The 20,066-nt window shown below is 36.1% G+C and overlaps 1 protein-coding gene across 1 annotated transcript in view; it reads right to left on the bottom strand.

Annotated features, from left to right (window-relative positions):
• vps8 (VPS8 subunit of CORVET complex) overlaps window positions 1–20,066 on the bottom strand; it is a 163,294-nt gene that overhangs the window by 76,349 nt on the left and 66,879 nt on the right. Inside the window, exons 23-35 of the mRNA XM_056254327.1 lie at window positions 18,544–18,595; window positions 17,489–17,531; window positions 17,337–17,409; window positions 14,576–14,695; window positions 14,364–14,435; window positions 12,507–12,626; window positions 12,042–12,098; window positions 11,857–11,939; window positions 10,586–10,670; window positions 10,400–10,498; window positions 9,137–9,226; window positions 3,385–3,431; window positions 746–896 (exon numbers count right to left, since the gene is read on the bottom strand). Of these exons, the coding sequence (XP_056110302.1) occupies window positions 746–896; window positions 3,385–3,431; window positions 9,137–9,226; window positions 10,400–10,498; window positions 10,586–10,670; window positions 11,857–11,939; window positions 12,042–12,098; window positions 12,507–12,626; window positions 14,364–14,435; window positions 14,576–14,695; window positions 17,337–17,409; window positions 17,489–17,531; window positions 18,544–18,595 (1,092 nt within the window). The remainder of the gene's footprint in view (window positions 1–745; window positions 897–3,384; window positions 3,432–9,136; window positions 9,227–10,399; window positions 10,499–10,585; window positions 10,671–11,856; window positions 11,940–12,041; window positions 12,099–12,506; window positions 12,627–14,363; window positions 14,436–14,575; window positions 14,696–17,336; window positions 17,410–17,488; window positions 17,532–18,543; window positions 18,596–20,066) is intronic.

Raw genomic sequence — 20,066 nt, 5'->3', positions numbered from 1 at the left:
CCAACATAATATACATTTTTACCGGAAAATGTCATCTGAACAAGTAAGAAACATCCACTATTGTTCTGGTTCTGACATTGCTATGCAGTAAATCGCGCTTATTAAATCTAAAAATCGCTTATCATATCACGCAAAACCGTGCAAAATATACTTTGTTCTCAAATTGTTAATGTTAACAACGTCAGCATTGCGTGACTACATGTAATGTCCTTCCGATATTATCCTTGTTTTCGCATGGGCCGGTTGCAGTCTCTTTAAATCTAAATAAATCTCCACCTCCAACATCCTCACACACAATATAGCCTACTAGCCGAGACTCCTTCTTTGTGTACAGATGTGACGTAATGACGCAAAGACATGCTCGAATCTCCCGCGGAAATCCACCAGTACCACTGGAATTAAAAACATTATTACAAGCTTACCGCTTTGAATCGAGCTAAGGCAAGCAGAGAGTTTTGAACACTGCCAGCCAGTGTTATGTATTATGTATTTTTTCAAATATGTATTTTGGATCATTTTTAAACCAAAAAAAGCTATGGAAAAAATGCTCAAAGCTTTAAATAAAGTTTACCAAATGTTATCACAGATTCTGCTTTTCTGTAAATGGGGTTGTACTTATGAAGCTGCTTTACATTTAGGATGCTGACTTAAAAGATAGCTGCCTACATTAAGGCATGAGACTACTAGGCAGCTCACCAGTCTTTGTAACAGTCCATTTGTATGTATGAGATTGATGTATTTATACCTGGATGGCCTCCTCCAGTCTGTAGTCCTGAGAGGTCTTAAGGAAGGCGATGACATGCTGAGGACTGAACTGGCACAGTAGATCCACTAAGAGCTCGTGAAGATCTGAGCCCAATCTTAGAACAGTCTGAAGATTCAGACCCTCTCTGGAGCTGTTACAGAAAGAGAAAACCATATATTCACCTGAACAGAACCCATATTAGAGGAAACCATCACAAAACACTATGAGAAAAATAGGGATTTTTAATGTTGCAAAATGGTCATTTATTTGATTCAATAGACTACAGCTGTGAGCACACACAGCATATAAGAGCAGTCTGCTCAAGGCAACGGCTCTCATAAAAACCTTCAACAGTCCTTCAAAGCCAACTTCTGGTTATTGATGTTTAAGTCTACTGGCTCAAATGTGCAGAGAACAAGATCAACAGCCAGACCAAACCAAGGACATACTACCGACTACAGTATCCTCAATAGTTTTCTGATAGCAACAGTGTAATTTACCTAACTCAGTAAGAGAGAAAATTGAGAGAGAACTGAAGAATGAGAGAGATTTTTTTGTTGTTGATTATGAAATAAAAATGGTTGATTGTGCATTACATTTAAAATCTGCTCACGTTGTGAGCGATTCAGCGATTCTCTGACTTGCCATTACAATTTGGCCCATGTCAAAGTTGCTCAAATCTTTATTCCTGTCACATCCAACACATTGATTAGGATAACTGATTGTTTTCTTACTATCTAATCTACCCAGACCTTAAAATGTGGCATTTTTAGGAGATGATACAAGATATTCGCATTGTTAAGAGAAAAGAAGCCCAAAAGTAAATCATGCGTCATTTGTGCATCTCCCTCTTAATCCCTCTCTCCATTTCTCCTTCTCTCCCAATCAAGTTATCATGTAGTGTGGGTTTTCTCAGATCTCAATCATAGAAAAGCTCTCAAATCAAAGCCCAATCAGCCACCATCAGCTACTGCTGTATGAGGCATGTGACAGAACACATCCTCATCACATGTGAGATGTACTGTTCTACTCTGGTATGACCCTGTCTTAAAACTTAAAAAGGTGTGTGAGAATGAAGGAGGATGTTTTTGAAGTGTATGAAGCAGTAAAAATCACAAAGAACAATAAAAAAAATGGATTCTGAAGTTTCTGGCAGGTGTTTTCTTATCAAAGTGATAGTTTGTTTTTTTGTAAATAATAGAGCACATATCTGTAGTATAGATTAAATAGATAGTTCACCAAAAAATAATAATAATAAATTCTGTAATTGTTCAATCATCCTCATGTTGTTCCAAATATGCACAACTTTCTTGCTCTGTGGAACATAAGAGAAGATATTTTCAAAAATGTTTGTGCCCATACAATACAAGTTAATGGGGTCCAAAACAACATTAGATCCCACTGACTTTCATTGTAAGGACAAAAAACACTAAGCAATTTTTTTCAAATGATCAAATTCAAATTTTGATCAAATTACATTTTTTTGTAGTTGTTGCATGCCAACGTAAATTAATTGTACATGGCCAATAAAATATATATTTTCCATGTAAAATACATATCATACATGTTGGTGAATTGCCAATGAAAAAAACTGACATGAAATATTAACATGAAACATGAAATTTTTTTTTTTTTAACCATTTTAAAATGTCAATCATTTACATATTGCCCTATATTTAACTTAACCATTTTTGAGAAGTCATATTTCTAAGGCTGTATTTTATAGATGCTTTCTTCAAATTACAATTGGTAGATTCTCAATCTAATTTCGCCTTGCCTAGAGGAAGTAAAACTTCAGTATAAAATGGCACAGCTTATGCCGTTCTCCTGGTAGTGTTACATTTAAAGTTTCTGCCAGAGGGTATTGTCACAGATTAGACATTTTTTATAGTGAAGTATGTAGTGTGTCCTTATCATTCCTGTGACTGATTTCATCACTACGAGAGTCCCAGAGTGCCTACATCAGGAAAGGAGGTCTTTATTTATACAAACTACCCTGAATGAACTCAGCTCTGTTGTCCAAGATGAGACTCTGTGACAAATTGAGATGGGAGGTTTCTAAGGACGGGAAGATCGTGAGGAGAAACACGCTTTGAGGCCTGGCCTGAGAGGAGACAGCAGTCACATAGGGAGGACACAGTTAACTCAGATTTTTTATCACAGATGAGTTTTGCCCTGAGGTGCCATATGTCCTATAAAGGTCACCGTGGGTCAGCTACAGCAAAAATAGAGTTGTAGCTCTGAGGGTCTGCTGTGCTGCAGAAATGAGCAAGCATTGATTTGTGGCTATGTCTGAAACTAAAGCAGCTGTAAATTGGGGCAAATGTGAATGTGTAACAATACAAATCTGCATTTGCATTTACTTATGCAATAGTGTAGTCGGATAATAGGCAGTCCAGGTTTATTTAGCTAAATTATTTACACTGCAAGGCCTTATGTACAGATCCTATATTTCTAATCGTTACTGCAGGGCACATACAGTATATTTGACATCCCTAGTTCTCCGAAAATTTGTGGCAAGACTGAGGTATTTTCAATAAGTATGCTTAAATGCAACACAGAGAGCAGCAGGTATGTATGTAAAATGAAACAAAACTGCTGAAGAGAGACAGTGTTGGGGACGGTACTGCTATTATTACCTGGGGTCCAGGAGGCACTTCAGAAACTGGAACACCAAATAGTCATCCTGCAGACACAGAGAGCTCAACATCAAAATATGATTCAGTTTCAAACAGATTGCTACAACCCTGGGATCTTTTATCAATATTCTGCCAATATTGGTTATTTGCTTTAAATACTACACAAGAGGGGTTAATAGAGTACAGCCAGATGAAGCCAGATATGTGTCTTACAGATGAAATGAGATATCATATCATGAAAATGTTTGAAATGAGATATCATGTACATAAGACATTTTAGTGTCCAAGTACGCACTACAAGAATCCAGAATGTGACCTTTGATATTTTAGCCTTCAAGACAGTGCGTCTTTGTTCCAGACACTGTTGTCGTGTAGGCACTTGTAAGACTCTAGTTACAGTGGGGACTTGTAAGATTAGTTATAAGTTGCATAAACACGGGAAGACCTAGTCTGATCAACTTGCAGTTAGCCAATAGGTATCTAGTAGAGGTCGACTGATTGACCAGTTTTGCTGATTAATCGGCACCAAATAACCGATTGCTGGAACGGTTATCGGTTATCGGCAAACGTCTATCACGATAGTTTTTCTGGGTTACGTTTATTGCTGGAGTGGCTGAGAAGGGTCGGCTGTCATTATACAGTGCGAGAGCGTCCTCTAGAGGCGAAATAAAAACTAAAATAAAAGCACGACGCATCGTGGAGTTTGTTTTGACATGAGACTCATGAGTGCATTACCGCATGACTGAGGATAATTAAAGATTAGAGGGTTTATCTTACGGTACTCATTGTAAATGTTTAAAAAACATTTAGGTCTATTAAACAATGAATTATAGGCCGATTATTAAAATGATTAATGGCTATAATTAAAATGATTAATGGGGTTCTAAAAATCCCTGAGCATAGGGGCCTGTGTCGACCTTAATCAGCCCCTGATGTCTACAGTACATTACAGTACATGTTTTATATCATTATAAACTAATCCATTTGTTGACTAGATGCTGCATTAGTGGAGAACAGCAGTATGTTTACCGTCAAGGCTGAGAGGTAACATTAGTAGTACCTCAAGCAGTTAAAACAATGTGTGACAAAAACACCGACCCAAATGTTTAATGTCACGATTGTCACCATCTATTTTGCATTACTTAATATCCAGCTGATCACTTTTATGCATTCGTCGTTATGCAGCGAAGTTGCATATTAAAAGGTGCCCTAGAATTTGAAATTGAATTTATCTTGGCATAGTTAAATAACAAGAGTTCAGTACATGGATATGACATACAGTGAGTCTCAAACACCATTGTTTTCTCCTTCTTATTTAAATCTCGTTTTTGAAAAACACCCCTGAAAAATAGGCGAATCTCCACATAACAGTCGGGATCATTAATATGTGCGCCTCCAAAAATTTGCATATGCCAGCCCATGTTCAATGCCATGCGGAATTGCGCAGCCGAATCATCGGAAGTTCTGCAGGTGAAGAAACAAGCGAGGATCATAGGGAAAATGGCAAATCATGGAATAAAAATGTTATGTTCCAGGCTGTGCAGGGGATGTGAGGACTTTTCATACCCTTCCCACAGAAAAGAAATGTCAACGGCGTGGTTGATGTTTATCTATAATCGGATACCGCAACAGTTTAATTCGAAGTTGTTAGTTTGCTCTGCCCATTTCACCACGGACTTATTTTCTAACCTGGGACAATATCAAGCAGGCTTCTCTCAGCGTCTCATACTGAAGAAGGGGGCAATTCCAACTATATTCCCACAAGCGGTAACTAGTGATTTTATGAACGATAATTTACACTGTGTTATCTAGATCCAGCGCAAGATCCTAGTACAGTAACAAATAGCAAACTCCAAGTAATGAACATACATAACTAAATAGTATGACAAAGTATTTACGCTGAGGTTAATATTTCTTGCCTGTGTTGTCATATAAATCTACAAAATAATACTGTAGATACATATGTAAATTCCCTTTTGTCAAATAATTTTACTTTCGTCTATTTCATCAACAACACGTCAGGGGCTAACTATGTTAGTTTAGTTGCTCACAGATAATGTTAGCTCACTCGATCCTTCTAGCTAATTATTTTACTATTAGAGCCTGATAAATCTTGATATTGTCATCCTGGAATATGGCCATGATGTGTCTTCCTACATGGTTGTTTAAGAAATGAAAAGCTACACGCTCCATCAATTAGGGTTAGAAGAACTGTTGTCAAACATATACCATATAGCAGAAACATAATAATAACTGCAATAATGACCCAATCGTAGACTCTTAAGCATTTCCCTATTTAAATCCAAACAGTGACTTTTTTCGGACAGGCAGTGTATTACTATTTATATTTAAAAAGTACAGTACATTTTCATGGTTCAGTACTGTTCCCTTTCAAGGGAACTCGAGCTGCGTAGAGACGCTGTGGGAACGCCCCTGCGCGATTGTGTCGTGAAGCCCATGTATAATCAGTCCAATGGAGAGATGAGACGTCATAGGCGGGTGACGTCATAGACCAGGAAACTATAAAGCACACCTGAAAACAGACCGCGCTAGCTTCTGTGCCTTCAGCAAGCGCTCTGTGTGATTCTGTCTATGTCTATTTATTGTTGTTTGTCCACAAACAGCTTTGGATCGTGTGTTAGTCCCTGCCCTCGCTTCATTACGAGTGGGGACACGCGATTCATGTGTTGTTTGTTTGGGAGTGGAGCATGCACGGTCAGCTCTAGTAAATTGGGGCTGACAGTGTTCATTCATAAATTCCTGACGTGTAACATATGCACTATCGAGAGTTTTAGCTCTGCTCCTGTTGGCTTTCTTCTCGAGGGAAGAAAGTCAATAAAGATTTGGCTCGGATCTCGCGTGTGCCGAGGCAGCGTATAGATTACGGGTTTGCATAAGAATCTATTGGCTCAGATCTCGTGTTTGCCGAGGCAGCGCGTAGATTATGGTTCTGCATCTCTACGATAAGAATCTATGGCTCTGATCACGCGCGGTCTGCATAATATGTATAATATGCGCAGGGAACTGAGTAGACGGGAAATTTCCCTTTCTCTCGTTCTCTTATGATTGTGTGAAAACTAATTTTGTATTCTTTATTGTTTATATTGTTATACTATGAGGTCTATATTAATACACTATATTCAGCCTTTCAACAAGACCATTTCTACTTGTCTGGTTGATATTTGGCTGCATTTAATTTTTGAGAAAATTAAATATGTACTCATCTAATCTTTGAGTTAAATGTCTGTATTAATATACTATTCAGCTTTTTCATCCAGACTGTGTTTATTTGTCCGGTTGATATTTGGCTGTATTTAATGCAACTGGCCACAGATTTCAGATTTAAATCGATTTCAAAGTGGTTTCAAACTAAAAGAAAGAAAGAAAGAAAGAAAGAAAGAAAGAAAGAAAGAAAGAAAGAAAGAAAGAAAGAAAGAAAGAAAGAAAGAAAGAAAGAAAGAAAGAAAGAAAGAAAGAAAGAAAGAAAGAAAGAAAGAAAGAAAGAAAGAAAGAAAGAAAGAAAGAAAGAAAGAAAGAAAGAAATCGTGTTAAAACAACCACCAATCCTTTCTTTATGTACTTTGATGACAAAAAACAAACTCTCACATTGCTTTGTGAAGAGTTGTCACGATAGTTGGTACCAATACAAAAAACTTTTGGAAATATTTAACTATTTGAAAATAAAAATATTAATTAAAATAAATTAGTTTATTATTTAAGATGATAATAATTATAAGTAAACATTGTTTATAAAAAAGAGTGGAAGGGGGGGGGGAATAAAATACGCACAAAAAACTTTCAGACATTACATAGAACAAGTGGCAGGTATATTTTGCATTTACTTAATTCACATTTATTTTGACATTCAGGGCCAGATGTACGTACATTTGCGAACGTTAATAGCGCCATGGCCAAGACGCAGAAAGCGCTTGATGTGAAACCGCAGTGTGCGTGTTATGTACCAAACTTGCAGTTCATCAGGTAATCAGCGCCTGTCCCCACCCACTATACCGTAAATTGTGCGTATTTAAACGCGCAATTGAATGGGCCTCCTCCTCTCACTGCTGATGCTATGACTGTTTGAAATGATCCTGATGCCAATAATTGTAATGTAGTGAGGAGTTTAAGAACTGCTGGAATGGAATGTGAACGCTGAGTCGGAGATTCGATGTCATCTTTGATTTCTTCCCGTAACTGGCTGCTTAATCTGTAACGCTTAATGATTTCGTTTTCACTCAACTGAAAAAGTGTGATTATTGTGGCAAAAATCTTTTCAGCTCGTCTCCTTAGCCTATGTCTTCGTATTGCTCGGATTACTGCTGCCATTTCACCAGGAGGCATATGCCAGGAAACCAGCTTCCTAAGTTACACCTGCTTTTAAGAGGCGGAGAATTTTCACGCGGAGGCTCACTTTCACTGGCTTTTTCTGTACATAACGCGGAATACATTATTAGGCACAGTTTACGCTTCCCCTCCCATCTCTTTATGTGACACTCCCACTTTCCCCTTTGACCATCCCATGAATATGACACGAAAAGTGCATTTTGCCATTTTCAGTTCCCGCGACAGGCAGTCTGCGCTTTCATCTCGGTGCGTCCCGTTCGTACATACCTCGCCATGGTTTTATGCGCACTTTGCGAAACAAATACGCCTGAAGTGGGCACAAAAGCGTTAGTACATCTGGCCCTGAGTATCAGATTGTTTTGCGCCTTTATGCTAACGCAATGGCTATATCACCATCAATCATTGCAGTTTAGGATTTAATCACACAATTAAATACATTTATAAATCCAGAAACTTTGCAGTGTAGTGAGCAGCATGGAAAACAAAACTTTTATTCAAATTATATGGTTATAAAGAAAAGCGAGCAAAGAGCGCTCCCTTTATAATCATTGAAGCCATCAATTCAGCGCCTGCTTACTGAGATCTACACTCCTGCAAAAAAAAAAAAAAAGAGACCATATAAAATGGTTAACCCTGAGCATGTCATGGGTCTGGCCTATGAGAGAAAAAATCTGCTCAGTTTGACCATTATTTTTCTTGTCCTAATCATCTTCATCAATTTACCAAATGCTCCATACTTTAATGAACTACAAATCATTAAAACAGTATTAATGTTATTCTCACACTAGTCTTTGATGTGAAAAAAACCCTTAAAACTTGTTTATTTTCCCCTCATTCCCCTTGTATCTTCTTCTTATCGGCACATTTGTTTGAACAAGCAGGCTTTTCAATTAGCACCTTCCTGACAGTGTGCGAAAGATAACGCAAACCCAATTACACACAGCACTGCAGATAGAGCCTAATCCATTTACTGACACACACACACGTGGGCCTCAGGGGGGCCTCTTCCCTCTCACAGACATTCACTGACACTATCTTAAGATGAGTGTATAGGAGAAGAGACAATGCACAAACACATTAACACACACCAAGGGGAATCAAACAGACAATACAACACTGACAGGCTCCTTTAGAAGTGCTTTTCTTAACAGTCCAGCCTGTCGAAAGATAAATTGTGTGTGTGTGCAACAGAGTGCATTCAATTTAAGTCTCCCTGTATTTTTCAGCGAATGTAATAATTGTTCTGATGTCATGTAACTGAATGTAATGTAGAATGCCATCAGAAAACAGTATAGGGCGGATTTGAACCTTCATTTCACTGTCTGGAACATGTGCTAATGGGATAGCGGAGCTTTTTAACACTCCCATGAAGCCAACGTCAAGTCCTAAAGTCAACAATGTTGTATACCTGCAGAGATGTGATGATAGACTGCACCTCATCTGTAAAGTGCACCGCCACCAGCTCAGCTGTCTTAGCCGAGTTTAAGCTGACCAAATCCTACAACAGAAAAACAATGAGAACAACTGATGAGATTTAAAAAAAAATCAGGTTTCAATACATCCATTTTTTTTATAAACTCTTTTTTTATTACAAATGTCATTGGCATAATAATTTCTTATTTGTATAAAAAAGTTATTCATTTAGTTCATTTATATATATATATATATATATATATATATATATATATATAAATGAACTAAATTAATAACTTTTTTATAACAAAAATAAACCATCACTGAACTTACTTAAACTGGACTATGAATCTATTTTCTTCTAGACAAACTTTGTTGCATTATTTTCCTGTTATCACTGTAAAGCTGTTTTGTAAAAAGCGCTAAATGAAAAGGTGTTTTGACAATACAATCATGAGAGATGACCAAATAAACTTTCCTCAAAAGCCTGTTGTATCATATTTGATTCTCACATTTTAACATGATTTTTCTAAAACATGATGTATGGATCATTAAGTGAACCTAATTTGCTTCAGTCCAGTAAGTGTTCATCTTGAAATATATTACTAACAAAATAAAATCTATTCTTACAGTTTACAGTTTTCGAATTATACTAAAAGGCATTTTACTTACTAAAAAAATATAAATTATCAATCAGAAGGCATGTTGAAATTTGTGTACCGCAGGTCTCTCAGCAAAGTTTTGATCATATAGGTAATGTACAGGCCTGTATCAAATATGATACAGTAGGCTCGAACTGACAAGGACTCCACAAGTTTGATCAAAATGATGATCATTGTAGTCCAGCATGTTCAAAGAGCATCTTTTGTGCTTCAACTGAAGCAACAACATATTTTGTACAAATAAGCTGACGTGTTTAGTCACAATTTTGCTAATCATCATTTTCATTTATCCTTTATTTTATGTTTCATGATTCTATTTCTAAAAAAAAAACAATTTATTTCAAAGTTTAAACCCAGATTTTCAATGTGGAGTCAACCGAAAGACTTTCAAACGATGTGGTGGCATCGACTGATTTTAGTGTTCTCAATTTGAACAATCAGAGGAAGTCATTTGGACAAAGACCATTGACTGAACAAGATGAGAGAGAGCGGGGCCTGATGAGAATAGGGCCTTAAATTAGCTTTCTGAAGCCTGAGCTCTCTCTACCTGGAGTGTGCTCAAAAGGAAGAATTATTTGAAGCCTTGTTTGACTCACCTTGATGTGTTGAAGGCCTTTGACCCACACCAAATGTTTCTCCTCTGAGCTGTAGCCCGGCATGGACAGAATGTTATGGATGTAGTTGAAGAGCTCCTCCTGGAGTTAGAGATAAAGATTAAGTACAGGAATAACAAGAATTACAGGAACGAAAAGAGTGAAAAGGGAGGGATTGAGGTCAAGTACCTTTCTCAAAGGGTCTTTCAGGTAGCAGTCGAATATTTTGTCGTAAAGGTGCTTGTTTTCATACATAAACTCACAGATTTGATAACTGAAAGAGAGAGAACAAAAAGAGAAACAACAATAGAAAGGTTTGATCTTCAGTATAAAGATCACAATTTCAATGTCTTCACCTTGAGGAAATCAATATGATACATTCAGCTGAATTCATTAGATTTATTTATGATTTAACTGCAACCTCGTGGCTTTTGGAGTCTAGCTTAGAGTGGATCACATACGCTTACTGTAACTATTTTTCCTGGTAGTAATTTCCATGTGACTATTTTTAGGGCAATTACTTTAACTTTTTTTCTTTTGCATTGAGACATTTCAACACAATTAGCCACATTTTCCCCCTCATTATCCTTAAAGGTGATTATCATTACATTCTCATTACTTTACTGTAATGCAAGAAAAAATACTGAATAACAAAGTTAGTTTATTTTTAATCAGCATAAAGTCAGTGCAACAAATACTATCATGATATACACTACCGTCCAAAGTTTAGGATTAGTACGATATTTTCACGTAAAAAAAAAAAAAAAAAAATTATTTGGTCAAAAATACAGTAAAACAGTAATATTGTGAACTATTATTACAATTAAAAAAAAATTGTTAGCAATTAAGAAAACAGCTGCACTACTAAATATTTTTGTGGAAATGGTGATATTTTTTTCAGGATTCTTTGATGAATACATTAAGCTCAAAAGAACAGCATTTATTTGAATTGTTTTTTGTTTTTGTAACCAATGTAATATGCTTAAATATTCTTTAATAATTTATAATTAAAATAAATAAAAAATTCCTAAAATATAATTAAAGTAAAATATAATTTCTCATTTCTTTCTTTCGATTTCAGGGTGAAATATGATCTGGACATAGTCTTGTCTCGCCCATGTGCACTTAAGTTATTCTGGCAAGAAAATATATAACTAACATTTATGTATCTGTAACAGAAATGTTCTATTACAGTAACCTAATAAAGGTGCATATTAGTGAGTTGACTCTATGAGGTAAATTTAATTAAATCACCACATTTCCATAGAATATGGAAATATATGTCACCTTGAATCATATGCCGGACCCTTAAAATGTATGATTTGTTTTGATCATTCCCATCATTAAAAAAAAAAAGGGGGGCAAACTCATTTTGACTATGTAGTCGAAACACTTCAGCTGTTTATTTGTTTGGTGGATGAAGCTAAACTGTTCTGCTTTCTGATTGGAAGATTTCTTACAACTCTGCCTTCTCTGCGAGCTCAAGGAGACGGCCCTCATCAAACTGGACCACACCACCGACCTGCAGCAGCTCCAGCAGAACCTGACACAACCAAAATCAACACATCATTTGAAGATCAATCAATCTTTTAACTAATCTTGAGTCAAATTAAGCAGCGTTTTAGGACGGGTGTTGCGTTTATACCTGCTGTCTTTCTGTATGTCTAGAGTCATCATCTGGACTACATAGAAACTCTAGAACCTGCAAAAGACAATGAGCAACAGATAAAAGACACTTCAACAAAACATCTTCCCATGTAGGAAAGGTAGAATAATACTGAAATCACAAGTGTCAACTTTCCTGACAGTAGCTGAAAAACTTCCAAACTGATTTTAAATTGATGCGATCTAATTTAGATCAGGCCCCAGTGCAGGGTGCAAAATCATGGAATATTTAACATGTAGAAAAACAAGCATAACGCTTCTAATGTGGGTGAGCTATTTTTACAGAAGCTGCTAATTGTCTTTACCAAAACTAACACCTTCTTAGAAATCTTTTGCTGTTACCATTACAGCTCTGATAAAACATTTAAAAAAGCCAGAATACTGTAGATGGAAAAGGTGAGGCACTAAAAAGATGGACTGTGAAAAAAGCATACAGACACTTCACCTGGTCAAACAGCTTCCGGTTAACAAAGAGGGTATTATCTGGTTTGGCAAGTTGTCGTGCCAAGAAGGTGAAAAGACAGCCGACCTGAGATGGGGTGAAGTCGGAATTGTCCACCATAACCTGGAAAGTGTGCACACACACACAGGGAATTAGTTAGTGTGTGTATAGACACTGTATATACACAGGGAGTTAAGTGTGTGTATAGACACTGTAAAAGTTTTTTTCTGAAGATTATTTGAGTATATTTTGCAAGAAAATACTATTGCAGTCATTCTACTTCAAAGTCACATTTAATTCAATGTGTCTTGTCCAATGGAAGTTTTTCCATCACATTTCAGAAGATTTCACTCAAGGAAGGAGATTAAACCACGGTAAGTGGTACAGTTTTCAATTATTAAGCCATTTAGTAACATCCAAAGCGAATTCCAGGAGTTTTTAACTTTCTTGTAACTAAGTCATGGTGCAGGATCTTTTTATCAAGTTATTGATAATGTTGGTGTGCATGGTCTCCTGAATGTTAACAGGATTTTGGATAACATCTGTAATTTTAGTTCTGTTTTATTATGCACATGGATAACCAATTTAACATGTTGCCGAGTGAAACAATTAATACAGCTAACCAAGTTGAGTTTACATCCTAACAAACTGATTTGCTAGCTAATGCAGTCATCCGAGATAGCAGTCATTAGCAAACTACATCTGTGTTTGGCTTGTAAGTATATTATTTTACATTTTAACATGACAGATGATTAATGCAAGCGCTAGAACTGCTTTATTTTTTTATGAATTTGGTAATATATTTACAATTCAGACATTGAATATAAATAATTAAGTAAAATGTTGTCTGTCTGTGTTATTGGCTTATTTTCAGATATTTGTACTGAACACATTATAAGTATCAATACTTCACAAATGAATTACAGTAACGTAAAACAAAAATAGTAAGCAGTCAGGAGTTTTAATAAAAAGATTGTAGTAATTAGAACTTTACTTGGGAATTTCTAATTAAAGCCATCAAGAATTGTGTGTAGCCTAACTTGAATACATGCTTGTTTCCTAGCTTTTTTCAAGTAAATGCTACTCCGAATTTTTTTCAGAGTAGTATTATCTTACTTCAAAAACATTGACCTAGGCTTTCTATAATCACTCTCAAGTGAGTTTGGAATTTTAGAGAAATTTAATCCAAGCAGAACTTGTAATAGAGAGCTTTTTTTCCTACATTTTTTTTTTATCTGTATAATTCTGTAAAATGGATTCAAAAATGGTAAAAAGTTTGAAAATGACAAGCATTTACGTTTTGCTGAATTTTTGGCAGTTATCAGAGATTCAGTTGGGGCCTGGTTGGTGGTCTCTGTCTATTATGAATGAACAAATGATTACAGATGGAGAGGGAGAGGGAGAGAGAGAGAGAGAGAGAGAGAGAGAGAGAGAGAGAGAGAGAGAGAGAGAGAGAGAGAGAGAGAGAGAGAGAGAGAGAGAGAGAGAGAGAGAGAGAGAGAGAGAGAGAGAGAGAGAGAGAGAGAGAGAGAGAGAGAGAGAGAGAGATGATTGATGATGATTTGAGTTGCTGAGGACTCTTGAATGAGCTGTGATGAGGAAAGGGAGGAAGACTGCAGGACTGAGCCGGTTCTCCAGCAGATAAAATGATCCCATTCACATGATTTACATTCCAATGACTAAAGCTTTTTACACAAATAGAGGGAAAGTGTGTGTGTGTGTGTTTGTGTGTGTGTGTGTGTGTGTGTGTGTGTGTGTGTGTGTGTGTGTGTGTGTGTGTGTGTGTGTGTGTGTGTGTGTGTGTGTGTGTGTGTGACAAAGGGGGCAAAAAACAAAGAGTGTGAAATATGTTTCAGTAACCTTCAGTAAAATGTCCACAATCCTTTGCTGATACTCCAGAGCCTGTTTGTCATTCTTGAAGTCCTCAAATGTCTGTGAAGCAAGGATATTAACATTCAGATCTGAAAGGGCATATTAACTACAGTACACACTGACTATAACATATAACACATTACTAGAGCACTCATGTATTGAGTAATATGTTATTGAGTTATGGATTAACTGATACACACCAGCGCCAGGACATTGAGGAACTCTCGAGTGTCGAAGTGCAGGAGAGTTCGGATGTAGGGATACACTTCCTCTTCCTGTGCAGCCTCCACCGAGTGCAGACGAATGAGGAACTCAAACACCTGGAATGGATTCAGAAATACCATTTAAAATGCACAACACTGCGTTTTAATGAATCCTGTAAGTACTGTATAAATTAATGATAAAAATAAGTTTAACTAAAATTAAGGATGAATGATATATCACTATCATATTGCTTATAGGCAAATATTGGAGGGGTTTTTTAACTAAAAGGTAGAGTATTGGTCGATACTGGATATTTAATTGTGCATACTGCTGTTTTTTTTTGTGTGTGTACATTTAGATTACCTTTGCTGTAATCTAACACTTAAAGTTAATCTTTAAAAACACTAATTAAACAATGTAATTTTTTAGCAAATCTCAAAATGAATGTCCATTTTTAAATTGTATATTATAATGTTGTGATGCCTAAATTAATTTATTCACTGTTCAAAATTTTGGGGATAATAAGATTTGGAAGAAGTCTCCACAAAGGCTGCATTTATTAAAAAATAACAAAAAAATAGTAAACCAGTAATATTGTAATATAGATATCACAACGGTTTAAAATAGCTTACAATATTAATATGTTTTAGTGCAGTTAATTCCTGTGATGTCAAAGCTGAATTTTTTAACATCATTACTCCAGCCTTCAGTGTCACATTAAATCAGTCTAATATGATGATTTGGTGCTCAATAAATATTTCTTATTATTATCACAGAGAGTTGACAGTTGCGCTGCTTAATATTTTTGTGGAAACAGTGATACTATTTTCAGTACTCTTTGAGAAATATATATAAGCAGGAAAAAAAACTTTTTTGTACCAATGTAAAAGTCTTTAATGTCCCTTCTGATCAATGCAACAACCTAAATTTCCTTTGTTATGTCATTTGTTTTGATGTGTGCTTTATGCATTTATGCATTATTGTGTAACCATGAAAAGGTAACTATTATACCCCCGGTTTCACAGACAAGGCTTAAGCTTAGTCCCGGACTAAAATGCATGTTTGAGCTGTTTTAAATGAAAGCAACTTGCACTGACATATCTTAAAATATGCTTGTGCCATTGTTTTGTCTCAAGATGCACATCAGTAATGTTTTTTTCTAAGGTACGTTTATAAAAGCCACTTAAATTCCCTAACTGAACTAAGGCCTAATCCTGGCTTAATATAAGCCCTGTCTGTGAAACCGGGCCATAATGTATTAACTGAGGCTGTAATTATTGCTAAAAAGATGTTATGTATGACAACGTATAACAAGGAATTCTTGAACACATTATGAAAATATTAATTATATAGGCTTCAAGTAAAGTGTTAAAAAACACTGTAAAATTTAAATCTCTCTCATTTGTTCTGCATATATACTCAGGGCCCAATCCCTCTACACAATAACTAAATCGAAATTCAACCCATTCTCATCGGAGTACAGTACAGGGCTGACTAGTTGCCATGGTGACCAGGTGGTACAGTTTCCCACTAGCGTGTGTGTTTGTGTGAGAGCAGCACGTACCAAAAGGTTAGTCATTATCTCCCATTCACACACACATAAAAAGATGTAATTGGGCATCATCTGGAGGTGCTCATCTTTGAGACGCCAATGTTGTGTTTTACAGCAGGGAGGAGGGTGGGCTCAAGGACATGGACCTGCAGATATGACACTGTGTGTGTGTGTGTGTGTGTGTGTGTAGGGGAATGTGTGCATGTGTGTCAGTGTGTTGAAGGATCAAAGAGGAACAGGAGTCTCTCTGGGCACATGTGTCTTTGAACATGATCCCTTAAGGCCCAAAGATGATATGCCAAATTCACACACAAGGTCACAAATCCCTCTCTCATTTTAATACTCCCTGTTGCATAAGATATATTGTATTGTACACTACTGTGTTTTACATGTATTATATACTGTATATATATACACACACATACATACATATATATATATTCTGCAGAAACGTCTGTATAAATGGGACCCAATGTACTGTAACTATTTTACATAATCATTTTACATAATTTTTTTTTACAAGTGTGTGTTTACATAAGTGTTTTGTTGTGTTTTAGGGTTAAAAGAAATGTCTCTAAACTTAACCGATAATGTCCTGAAAGAAAATTACATGCACATTTTCTGTTTTTCTATGGATCTTTTTTCTTACAGTGTGTATCGTGCAGCCCATCTTGAAACCCAAAGCTTTTTTTTCCAGAACATTCTGTCTTGTCTGAGTACAGAACATTTCTACACATCATCGAGGTAAACAACCCAGTCTGTCACGCTTTTCACTCAAACTTACAGAGTTTGACAGCACTCTATGTGTCTGTATGAGAGAGACTAGCTTTAGGTTGTGTGTGAGATCCATGTCTGTATTTAAGTTCCTTTGGAGGTCGTCCATCCCAGAACGAATCACTTGAGCACTTTGGATGGGCAACAAAGAGGAAAAAGCCCTGCTGAGAGCAAACTGCTGAGAATACTAAACACGCACGCGCTTGTGTTTTCTATGAGATCTGTGTTTTCTATGAGATCTGTGCTGTATATAACTGAGGCAGAAAGAGTGGCGTGACTCATACAAACCCCATACAAACAAAACAGACATGAGTGTTGTGGTGTTTAACTGTATGGAACATCAGCGTGTGACTGCAGAAATTAGCAGTACACTTGCTAACCAAACAATACACTTTTGCTCAATGCTATCTGGGTTTAATCAAACTACTTACCTGGTTTTTCACCTGAGGCACCAGATCTTCAGGAATGTCACCTAATGGATAGGCACGTCCTGCCAAACAACAGCTGGCAGAGGAGAAAGAACAGATGTGTTACGGCTTGCAACTGTGCATTATTGCAGTACTTGCGTACAAAGTCACCTCACCTGATGTACACCAGCAGTTTATTTCCCATCACAACATGTTCATCTGTGACAGGAAACAAGTAGAAAATGTGATTATGTACACTGCAGTTTAGCATTAGCTGACCATATTTCAGAAATAAAAACATTTTTACTTTGGCAGTGTAATATCAGTGGCATTTACACTGTTATTACACTTTTAATCATCTATTAATATCAGTGTTCTTAGCAGATTTTGTACATTTTGACCATAGTACATGATACTTTTACAGTATTTATTAATATTGGTTAATGTTAATTTCTGCATATACTAAAACATTTCAAGTTGTATAAATAAAAATTGAATTAAACATTTTTATTTTTGTTGCTTAAATTAACTAATTCAATTATTGTGCAAGTAAGTAAATAAATAAACAAACAAACAGTGTTCACATTGTCTTCTTGCCTTATTCCAATTCACTATGGTAAGATTTAAATTTTGAGCTGTCGGGTCAGATTTCACAGGAATTTACGTCATCTGCCTTTGCGTATTTATGCAAGATGGTTGGCACATGTTGCCAACATTTGCTGTTCTCAAATGCATGTTAAAGCAACCCAAACTCAGAAATGGAGTTTGTGTGGAGCAGCATTTACTGTGAGCTGGGACGCTGCACACACTGTGCAAAATCATAACATACAAGAACACACTGCCGAGCTTCACTCTGGAACACGCAGTGCTTATATTTATTTAATTAAATCACAGCCTTTGTGATTTGATAATCGCAAGCCATATGCCGGTTTTAGTTTTATTTTGACTAATAGTTCAGCCCTATAACGATCATTACTATATTTATAAATTTACATTAACCTAAACTAATAAATCCTTTAAAAAATTGTTAATTGTTAGCCAACTACTCTACCAAATCAAACCAAATCACTTTTTCAATGCACAGTAAAAAAAAAAAAAAAAAACACGGACATTTTCTGGGATAGCTCCAGCCATAAAACATCTTGTCACCCTAGTTTAGCAGGTGTCTAGATTTATGTGGGATGTGTTTTTTATGTTTGGAGGTGTAGTTCAGTTCTCTGTTCTACTGTACCTGTGAGAGGCTTTCCTTCTTGCAGATGAGGACCAATTGCCTGAAAGAGTTTCTGGAAAGCAGTAAAAAGAAAAGAAAAACAATTTATTTGAATGTAATATTTGTTACAAGTCAACATGATACTGCATTCGCAACCCATATTATTTCGAAATTATGAAAAAGTGTTAAAAAAAAAATATATGAGTAAATGGGGTCCCTTTTGATTTCATTCTTTAACTCTCTCATGAACTGCATTGTTTTATAATGTTTCCTGGGGTGCACTTATAATGTTAGTGTGACATTTACATAAAAAATGGTCCTAATTTAGAAATAAAAGGCATTTTTCCTACCCTGAATTTAGCCCTCTGATGTGATTGGCTAACATCTTTTTATATGAAATAGCTAAGTATTAGTACATGTGGAACTCTCTCTCGAAAACTTTTAGCACGTTTACAGCTATTACTATTACATCTGTCATGGTCAACCAATTGTGGAAAGTGTTGATTATAGCATTATTATTAGATCTAAGGCATTATATTTAGATCGTGGCATGAAAGGTTTGTAGCTACATGTGATGAACTCCGCTAAAAAAAGCGGGTCTTTCCCTCAATGGTCATTACTGAAACTAATGTTGAATGGATTGAGGAGTTATGAATTTGTAAATGATTTGTACTTTTTATGCTTGTTCAATGTGTTGGGAATTGTAATACTGGTGGAATCTGTGTATGGGCATTATTAACTTGTATTGCACTTCATGAACGTGAATATATGTTGTTTTACCTGCTCTGGATTGTGAAAGGTCATTTGATTTGATAAAATGACAAAACAAAATCAAAGAAACAGGATATGATAGGGATCATATAATGTGATGAGAACATTTATTAGATTCCTTTGGGACGATTTAATTTATGAATATTTACAATTTTGTCTGGATAATATACCAGACTGGCACCCCTTTTGGTACAGCTTAAATCACTACATAAAAAATGGCACCCCAGATGGGACTCTGAATAATATCCTGTTAAGGTTTGTTGAAAATTAGAAAATAAATAAATAAAAATGACCACTTACACAAGCAATTCAGATTTGGAGGATTTGTTATTTGATGTTAATGAAGCACCTGGATATACTTCATCTCTTAACTTAAGGCAAAGTTCACAGGCTAATGTAGTTGAATCTGATGTTTTAATTGCTCCACCCTGTCCTGTGCATATTGATGGTACGCAAGGTTCCCTTTTGGATATGGATTTGTGTGAAGATTCTCTAAATCTTCCCTCCTTACAACCACATCACATTCCTCCTGTAGGGGGCCTATACAAATTAGATACTGATTCTTCATTTCAAGCTGTGGAAACTATTCGTCTTTCTCAAAACAATCTTTCCACGGTTGTAAGTTAAAAAATGGAAACCCTCTTGGATACCCAAGAGAAATATAAAGAATAAATGAAGGAGACCATCTCAAAACTCTCTCAAAAGTCTATGACCACTGGTGAATGAAAAGCAAATGGAATTAGCTCAGATTGTGAAAAATCATGCTGAACATT

The sequence above is a fragment of the Rhinichthys klamathensis genome, unplaced genomic scaffold (genome assembly GCF_029890125.1).
Source record: "Rhinichthys klamathensis goyatoka isolate OS25496 unplaced genomic scaffold, OSU_Roscu_1.1 h1tg000111l_1, whole genome shotgun sequence".
NCBI lineage: Eukaryota > Metazoa > Chordata > Actinopteri > Cypriniformes > Leuciscidae > Rhinichthys > Rhinichthys klamathensis.
The sequence above is the reverse complement of the archived record's forward strand: the minus strand, read 5'-3'. Positions and strand labels throughout refer to the sequence as shown.